General features: G+C 38.2%; 1 protein-coding gene across 1 annotated transcript; it reads left to right on the top strand.

Annotated features, from left to right (window-relative positions):
* Nucleotides 1-1,543: 1,543 nt before the first annotated feature.
* On the top strand, nucleotides 1,544-6,256 carry hmg20b (high mobility group 20B). Its single transcript, XM_037674791.1, has 9 exons — nucleotides 1,544-1,594; nucleotides 1,932-2,030; nucleotides 2,998-3,198; nucleotides 3,512-3,632; nucleotides 3,741-3,793; nucleotides 3,888-3,954; nucleotides 4,089-4,304; nucleotides 5,203-5,335; nucleotides 5,883-6,256. The coding sequence occupies exons 2-9, from the start codon at nucleotides 1,950-1,952 to the stop codon at nucleotides 5,893-5,895; spliced, it is 885 nt and encodes a 294-aa protein (XP_037530719.1). The 5' UTR covers nucleotides 1,544-1,594; nucleotides 1,932-1,949; the 3' UTR covers nucleotides 5,896-6,256.
* The last annotated feature ends 3,585 nt before the right edge of the window (nucleotides 6,257-9,841 follow it).

The raw sequence follows: 9,841 nt of genomic DNA, 5'->3' as shown, positions 1-9,841 counted from the left end.
TAAAATTAAAAATGAGAATTGCTTGTGTTGTTTTATGAGAATTAACGTTTTGTTATTAATCTTCTTGCTAAAGTTTATGTTGCAGCTATAAGACACGGGTGACCACTGAACTTGTCCAAAAAGCTTTTTTTTTTTTTTTTTAAGCTCGACATCTCGCACCATGCTTGTGCTGTGGTAGGAGTTTGAGCTAAGTCACGCTTCAGGAGCACGTTTTTAAAGTTACATTTTATCAGACGTACACTTGATGAGATCAATGTAATCTTGTAAATGGTACTATGAAAACTAAACTTTTTGTACCTTTGAACGGTTACAGTATTTGTATGTAATTGACTCCCCAACAGTATCGCTTTTTTGGTCAGTTTTTGCAAAGTGTTTTAGTTTAGCTTTAAATCAGACTAGTTCAGAGCGCTTTTTTTTTTTTTTTTTTAACTTGCCCATTCTTACCATATTTTTCAGACTAAAAGGTGCACTTGAAATCTCAAATTGACAGCTTTATAATCCAGTGCACCTTTATATATTCTGGTTGTGTTTACTGACCTTCAACTGATTTTATGTGGGACAACTGAACAATTGAGTTTTTGTGAATGAGTTGAATAAAGCTTGACTTATTTGACTTGTTTCGCTTAATGTGCCTTATGGTCTGAAAAAGACTTGAGTTATGGCAAATCCAAACAGAACGGCTGTTGAAACTTGAGGCTAAAGAAGTTGCACAAGTAGAGGAAACCAAATTGGGAAGTGATAGGTTCAAATTCAAAATGGATAGTTTTTTTTTCTACAGATTTAAGTGCAATTGCAGACAAGACATCAAAATGTGGGTGGGGGGCGGGGAAGTAAAAGCCTCCACCCTCGTTTACCCCATTCTGGGCCCTTGAGCAAGACCCTTAAACCCTCCATCTGCTCCTCTGGGTGCCCTAGATATCAGCTCTGCTCCACACGGCTGTGGTCGCATCAGGAAGGACATCAGGCGTAAAAATTGCTGAAGAAGGGAGCAGCTAAAAAAATGTATATACTGTATACGTGTATATAAAACAGTTTACCCATTTTCTTTGAAGTTGAGCCACCTTGTAAATAAGTTATGTTCAAATTGTGTTGGAAATTGAGATATTTCCTACCATGCAGTGAAAAACAACCACTAATGAATGCTGAAATGTTAATATACTTAAAACTTCTGTCCAAACAAAACTAGTTTGTAAATATAGACGAGTTGCAAGAATTAAAATGCTGTAGTGACACAAATTTTGGTGTCCTAATAACTTTACATTAATCTTATAAAAACAAAGATTAGCTATGCACTCAGATTTTTTTTTTACATAAAATGCAATTGCATTTGTTTATAATGTAGCGTAATATATGGGTGCTTTAGATAAGTCAAATATAATGTAAATCATGATTATATTCTGTGAAAAATAAAAACTCAAATCCTTTTCTTTCAAATGTTCGCATGCATTAATTTTTTGCATCAGTTTACATAAAGCCTTTAAAGGTTCGGTAGGCGGGACGTTTTAACTAACCGACCAATCGGGAGTCTCCATATCGACCAATCAGAAAACAGACACTTCTCTTCCTGTTTGGCCCAGGGACACTATATTATCTGGTGAGAATTAAACGTTTTTTTCCAAAAAAAAGTAGACCAAATATTGTGAACAAGAAAATAGTCAATGTTTATTGTAAATGAGATTCATTTTATGTATATGTTTATTTATTTTCCATCGAAAATTTGGCCTCTTGGGTAATATGTCTATGTGAATTTTACCCGTTTATTGTGTGTGTGCGTGCGAGCCCGAGCAGAAAACGTTAGCCACAGCCGACTGCTAACACTAGCAGTCAGGTTAGCTTCCTGGCGGTAAAATAACACCGACATGTACAGTAACTAAGGCCTGTTATGCTCTCTCTTTTTTAAATATCACCATCTCGTCCCATAATTTACGCAGTGTGTTACGTGAAAAGACATGGGAGGAATTAAGCAGGAGCAGAGTGATGCATCGCAGCAGCCCAAAGCTTCCCATGCAGCGGAGCAACCTCAAGAGGAGGTGGGTACAGCTGCTGCCCCCGACCTGAGCACACTGGCCTTGGAAAGTTTTCCAGTTTTGCTGACGTGTTTGAGGAAGAAGGCTGCTACCATTGTGTATTTCAAGAAAAGAATGAGTAAACTATAAAAGTTAGTTGCAGTGCTACTGCGCAGTAATTAACAAACACATGTTATAAATGCTGTTTCTATTTGTCAAGACTTGACTGAGCAAATATATCTTTACTGGTAACAATAAATGAGTTTTTAGGAAGGTTTATAAAATCAAAACCACAACACTTGATAAAATAAGACTACAAAACCCACTCAAGAGGTCTTTAGATGTGATGTGCTGCATTTTCCACAGTGCTGAACTACAAATTGTTGACATTCAATTGCAGCACATTTTTGTTGATGACAGTATGTAATTGTGTTTAAGGCTGCAACAGTTTCAAATGAATCCAGTCTAATTCACAACAGAAGTAATCTCAGGGCACAGAACAGAAACATTCGCATACATAAAAAATGGTCAGTAACAATATTTATTTGAGGAGCAGACTGCTGTGAGTTTTCACTTCATCACAGTCTCCCATCCTAAGGAAGCACAGAGGCAACAGTGGAAAGGAAACACTCCCTCAGGGGGAAGAAACCTCCAACAGAACCAGGCTCAGGAGAAGCGGCCATCTGCTTTGACCGGCTGGTTTTGAGACAACTAATAATTTAAATACTTTACACTGACTTATTGTGCATTTAGTTATTTTATATCAGACACTGTGTAATGATCAATCATTATTGATTGTTAACCGTCTACACAACGGTTGGACAAAGGAGATTGTATTTTTCGACAAGATTATTTGATAAATGATAGTGTAACCTGCATAAATAAGGGTTGAATGAATTAATAGTATAAAGCAAATCTTAGCTTCTTGTGAAAACAAGTATTTGAGGGTGAATGTTTGTGGATATGACTATTTCTGTTCTCTTCTCTGCAGCCTAAAAAGAGGGGCTGGCCAAAGGGAAAGAAAAGAAAGAAGGTTCTGCCAAATGGTCCCAAGGCACCAGTAACAGGTTACGTACGTTTTCTGAATGAGCGGCGAGAACATATGAGGTCCCGATACCCTGACCTGCCTTTTCCAGAAATCACCAAGAGACTAGGAGCAGAGTGGACACGATTAGCCCCAAATGACAAACAGGTTCTTTTTTTTACAGTTTATTTTACTATCCGTGCATGCTCTATTAACTGTATATATTTTAATAACACAACACAAAACCTTATGCCTACTTTTTGATAGTGGTTTTAATTGTGAGCCTTTTGGGGTCAGTCATATTCAAGAATAACAAGGAAGTCTCTTTTACCTTTGTTTGTATTTACTTCCACACACAACTTTATATCTTCAGTCACTATAACTTTTGATGAATTATTCATTTTTAAAGGTTAGTTCAGTGAAACTGTAATGCTAAAATATCCTTTGGAATACGTCACGACTTTTTTTTGTGTATTGACAGCGCTACCTTGATGAGGCAGAGCGAGAGAAGGTGCAGTACGCTCAGGAACTGAAGGAATATCGTCAGACTGAAGCCTTCCAGATCACCAGTGCCAAGCTGCATGACAAGAGAATTAAAAAAGGTGACAAATGACTTCAGCTTGAGTTTTGAATCGGCTTGAACATCAGTAATTACCACTACAGTCAACACCAAACAAAAAGCTTTTTTTAAAATGCATTTCTTTTTTCAGAAGACACGTCGTCGGTCATTGTTGGTTCCACTTCAGGGTTGTCTTTAACAAAGGTGTGCTGCACGGCATTGTCTGTATTTTCCACAGTTATTTTACGTTTTCCTCAGAGAACTGCATTGTCAGTTAAGCTTGCCGCGTGTGTTTCAGGCTTCTGACCTCTCGAGCAGATTCGACATCCCGATTTTTACAGAGGAATTCCTCGATCAAAACAAAGGTAGCAGAAACAGCAGGAAACAATCTTTCTGCTATTTTAACAAAAACAAATGCTGTTTACTGTATTTATAGCATATTGGAAGTACTCGTTCAGTATTTCCTGTCAAACCTTTCTTTTTATGCTCGTGTTTTAAGCTCGAGAGGCCGAGCTGCGAAGGCTTCGGAAGGCAAACGTTGAGTTTGAGGAGCAGAACGCAGTTCTGCAGCGTCACATCAGTGATATGAACAGTGCTAAAGAGCGTCTGGAGGCTGAACTGGGGCAGGACGAGAAGCGAACCCAGGCTCTTCACCAACACCTGCAGGCCATTAAACACACATTGGTCAGCAGTCTGTCATCAGTCCCTCTGCCAGGTTAGATGGGTTTTCAATCAGAGTGAAGCAGAGTGCCATTCCTTTGTTGATTTAGGATAAACCTGTTTCTGGGGCTTATTTTTGAGTATAATTCAATAACACTTTACAAAAAGATCTGAAGCTGTTGTGTTTGACCTCTCTTAGGGATTTTAAACAATTGATAAGGTCAATGCGGCAGCACGGTGGCACAACTGGTAGAGCTGCTGCCTCTCAGCGAGCAGGTCCCTGGTTCAAACCCTGGTCCAGGGGCCTTCTGGGTGGAGTTTGCATGTTCTCTCCGTGCATGTGTGGGTTTTCTCCAGGTACTCCAGTTTCCTCCCACAGACCAAAAACATGCATGTTAGGCTGATTGGTAACTCTAAATTGTTCCTAGGTGTGAATGAGAGAGTGAATGGTTGTTTGTCTCTATGTGTCCCTGTGATGGACTTGCGACCCGTCCAGGGTGTACCCCGCCCCTCGCACAGCGATTGTTGGACATGGGCACCGGCGACCCCCGTGACCCAAAATGGAATAAGCAGGTAAAGATAATGGATGGATGGATAAGGTCAATCCAAAAATCAATGCAGACATGTTCCTGTTTTTAGTATTTTTCCCCATTTCATAATGTAGCGTGTGTTTTTTGTTTTATATAACTACTTTTATTTCATTTAAATGCTTTTTATGACTGTTTGTACCTCATCTGTGCGTGTTTTTTAAACAGGTTGTAAATGAGTCCTCGTGACCCATTGAGACTAACCTGTATAAATAAAGGTTGAATTAATGAAAAAAAAAAATCTCTCACTGTAAATACAAAATCTGTCAATATTTTTTGTACATCTTTGACATTTTTTAAAAGAAAATCGAACAAACTTTTGGATTGAATTGTTTTTTTGTTTTTTGTTTGTTTTTTCTGGAACAGGAACAAGTGAGACAGCATCTCTGGGCAACCTGGACTCATACCTGAGTCGTCTCAGTGGAGTGCTGGAAGGAGACCCCCATAAACACCGTGCCCTGCTCAGCCAACTCCACAAGGTCCTCTCTCATCTCGACAGGTGAAAAAGACTTCACTGGATGAAGCAGGGATACTTTATAACAGGAGAACTTGAGCATAGTGTATGAAAGATCTGCTTTTCTTAAATGAATAAATAGATTTTTAATGCATTTATTTAAAAAAAAAAAAAAGGTTTTCAGTGTGTTTTTTTAAATCAAAATGGCTAATGGGCACTTTTTTTTTTCCATTTTAACTGTTGATTTAACAAGGAAAGCTCTAATATTCAACTAAATCCTTTGTGTCTAGATTTTCTCATTTCAAACGCCAAACACCAGGTTTGTACCCTAAATCTCTCCAGAACTACCAAGTATTTTTCTGCATTTGGACATTAAATGCCTGAACATTATGAACGCTTGTATAAAACTGAACTACATGAAAATTACAGTGGGTTTTGTCGCATGTACAGTGGAGTATGTGAAATGATATGGGTGCAAGTTGTTCATGAAGCAACATATGATAATGGCTGGAATTTCACTTATGAAGCAGTGTTTATGTATTTAAAAGTGATGGTGAATATTGTCTTTGCTTGTTTTATTTTTCTTTGTCAGTGAGAAGTTATGAGGAGGCTCCAGCCAGATGCCCCACTCTCATACGTCATAAAGACACCCCACAGGCTTGGTGGAATTAGGCCAAGTCAGTGCCATTCTATCCAGGATGTGGTGGTATGGGTATAAACACTCGCAGCCCATGCCTGTTGTTTACCGATGTGTGTGTTTTGTAAAATATGTCATTGCAATATGTCATATTTTTAAAGTGAATTTCTACTGCAGCATAGATGGTTTTTAGCAGTTCAGGCATCTCATACCATTTAAACAAATCTGATCTGACTTGAATCCCGTTTTGCAGCTTTTCAAAAGTTTGGGAGAGGATGAGGATAATTGTGTGCAGTACTTTGATGAGGCGGAAAATAAAAGATTAGAGCACAGGAAAATGCTTCATTTTACATTTGATTGACAGGTTGTGGGATGCATATACTGTTTCTCATGTTGTCAGATCATTGTATATTTGTGCTTTATATTTTGTATTTTTACAGATGTTCATTAAACTACATTGAACATCCTGTTTCCTGTTTTCAATCAATGTGGGACACACTTAAACTGCTCTATCTAAAGTTTGAGTCTCATCACTTAACAGCTTGTAAAGTCTTGGTGACTACTAAAGGTCAAATTTTGTTTGAGTGGGAGTTTTGTTTTTGTGAAGAGCGAAATGTTTTTCTGTTGTTGTTTTTTTATGCAGGTATATAATGTAAGGGTCACTGTAACAGCAGAGGGAGCTGTTGACTTGTTTATTTTTGAACTTTCAAACCTTTACTCAAGTTAATACTGAGTTTAGTGACTGTCCGAGCATGAGTCAAAAATATATTATTGTTCTTGTATAATTTACTTTGGTTTCATCCCCCAGACTAAAAACATGCATGTTAGGCTGATTGCCCCAAGGTGTGAGTGAGAGAGTGAATGGTTGTTTGTCTCTGATGGACTGGAGACCTGTCCAGGGGGTCCCCCGCCTGCACAATGACTGCTGGATATGGGCACCAGTGACCCCCCATGACCCAAAAAGGAAGAAGCAGGAAATAGATAATTGATGGATAAATTCATTATTTTTGCTTTTTCTTTTTAAAAAAATGCTGCATATTATAATTCACCTTTAAATCATTTGTTTAAAATGTGTTCTATAAAGTAATCCAAATTCATAAATTGATTATTATTCAAATAACACTAGCAGATTAAGGGTATATAGGACATAATACTCAGTTTAAAAACTATTATAAATAAATATTTGGGCTGTTGCTCCCTATGTTGAGAGGGAGGTTTTATTACTTTTTCTTAATAAAATATTTAAAAAAATTAAACTGATGAAAAACAGATCACAAGCTGACATCATATAATAGTCGTCAAAACTGATGTCCATGATTCAGTTTATCTGTGAATTTCATTTGTCCCATCCCCAAACTAGATATCATAAATGTCAAGTGTTGACATAAATCATGTAATTTGTATATTTCATTATCACTGTTCATAAATATCATTTTAGATGTGCAAAAATAAATCAAATTGTAACATCCCTAAAACGTTTAACTAGTAAAATTTGTACAAATTTTATGCATTCATAAAATAGTTAAAAAGCTAAAATCAGACAGTAACTGAAATAAAAACTTTCAATTATATATAAAGGGATTATCTTTGAAGATAAGATAAATCAGACAAAATTATGACTAATGAGAAAAGAACTGGCTGAATTGCAGCTTTCTCCTAAAATAGTTCAATTTTGATTTACACAAAGTATAAAACAATAAGAAAGAAGCTATGAGCAAATGTATTATTTGGCCTTGGAAGAATATTTGGGATATCTAAAAGCTGACTGTGCATTAAATGAATGCCTGTATTGATATTTGAAATTATATTTTTTTACTAGGAAGAGTTTAATTATCGATATTGACCATGTCAGTAAACAATAAAATATACAGATCTTTAGACGTCTTGAACTTCTTTCTTTTAAGTAATCCCATTTGTGGAGCTAATTTTTATATAATTATTTCAAGTTTGCCTAGAAAGAATTATAATTTTTAACAGGAGAACGTATTAATCCTGGTGACTTAAAAGTAAATATGCGGTTTTACTATATGCAACAACGGGCTGCCCTACTTCAACAACACGCGCTCTGACGTCACCGCTGTCCACGCAGCTGGTGGTGCTGAAGCTGAACAAGATGGCTGTTGGTTGGGGACGGAAGAGCTGAGGCAGAAGCAGAAAGAGTCTTAAATTCAGTCAGACTCGTCGCGGAAACAGAACGAGAGGACGGAGAGGGTTGTCCGCACTCTCCGAGCGGGAAGACGGTAGTTTTTGTCGCGTGTCACGAACCGGTTCGGGCCCTGGTGTTTGTTAGCAGCGTTCCTGCTTCTCTGTCCCCAGCCCAGTCATTCATCCCGGACTGTAGCATCTCGCACATCTGGCTCTGCCAAGTGGGAAACTGGAGAAGAAGCTGGACCGTGTAGTAAAGGAGCGCGTAAGAAATGTCCTTGCTGTGTGTTGGAGGTAAGAGAAGCCACCAGCGCGTGTCTTGGCACGAGCTCCGAGTCATTTGCTCCTCCAGGTGTATGAATTTAAAATAGTGTTATACATTATCTTCGGTGTTGATCCAATATAAGTGAAAGTTTAGTCAAAATGGGGTTATTGTGATTTTACATATAAACCATGGCTGATTATTTTTTTTTAAATCACAATAATAAGAAAGTGTTAATTTAGTTTAAACACATATTGAGATTGTTTGATAGCTCATAGGTTCATTTTTGGAAGAGATTAACTTCTGTCAAGCACAAATGTTGGCTTTTTCCCAGTATCTCTTAAATGTTTATCTAAAAATACTAACAAGCATTGTTTTCTATTAAAACTGCTCCCACTGACATATTCCAGACCTCAAACATTATTTGATTTAAAATAAAATAAATTATTTCTACAGAGGAGGATTGGGGGCATTTGTTTCTCTCTTTTTCTCAGAATTATGGGATTAAAGTCAGGATTATGACTTTTAGAATTCTTTGTTTTGAGAAATTTGAAATTATATTCAGAATTCTGACTCTTGAATTAAAGTCAGAACAAATTCATAAAGTCAGACTTTATTTTAAGAATTTTGAGAAGAAAATTTTCTCTGACTTTGTCAGAATTTTGACAATTGTTTTCCTCAAAATTCCAACTTTAATCTTAGAATTCTAAAATTAATGTCAGAATTCTGGCTAGAATGCTGACTCTCTTGCTCAGTTTATTTATTTTTTTACTTTATTGTCATAAATCTGAGGGGTAAAAATCACTGTGGCCCTAATCCTCTTCCATAGATGTTTCCATCCATCCTTTATCTTCCGCTTGTTCCAAAGTCAGGTCTCGGAGGCAGCAGCTTGAGCAGGGAGGTCCAGACATCTCTTTCCACAGCCACCTCTTCCAGCTCTTCTGGGAGGACTCCAAAGCATTCCCAGGCCAACTGAGAGACATGGTCTCTCCAGCGTGTCCTGGGTCTTCCCCGAGGCCTTCTGGCAGTCAGACATGCCCAAAACACCTCCTTACGGAGGCACCCATCCTTACCAGATGCCTGAACCACCTCTGGCTCCTCTCAACGTGGAGGAGCAGCGGTTCTACTCTTGAGTCTCTCCTGGATAACTGAACTTCTCACCCTGTCTCTAAGGGAGAGTCCAGCTACCCTGCAGAGGAAACTCATTTCAACCACCCGTATCCGCAATCTCAGACTTTCAGTCACTACCCAGAGCTCATGACCATAGGTGAGGGTAGGACCGTAGACTGACTGGTAAACAGAGAACTTTGCCTTACAGCTCAGCTCTCTCTTCACCCCAATGGACTGGCACAGAGTCCGCAATACTGCAGACGCTGCACCAATCCGTCTGTCAATCTCACGCTCCATTCTTCCCTCACTCATGAACAAAAGCCTGAGATACTTGAACTCCTCCACTTGAGGCAGAACCTCATCCTCAACCTGAAGAGAGCAATCCACCTTTTTCTGG

The sequence above is a fragment of the Nematolebias whitei genome, chromosome 3 (genome assembly GCF_014905685.2).
Source record: "Nematolebias whitei isolate Nwh7 chromosome 3, NemWhi1, whole genome shotgun sequence".
NCBI lineage: Eukaryota > Metazoa > Chordata > Actinopteri > Cyprinodontiformes > Rivulidae > Nematolebias > Nematolebias whitei.
Note: the sequence above shows the minus strand (reverse complement) of the source record. Positions and strands in the feature narration are given on the sequence as shown.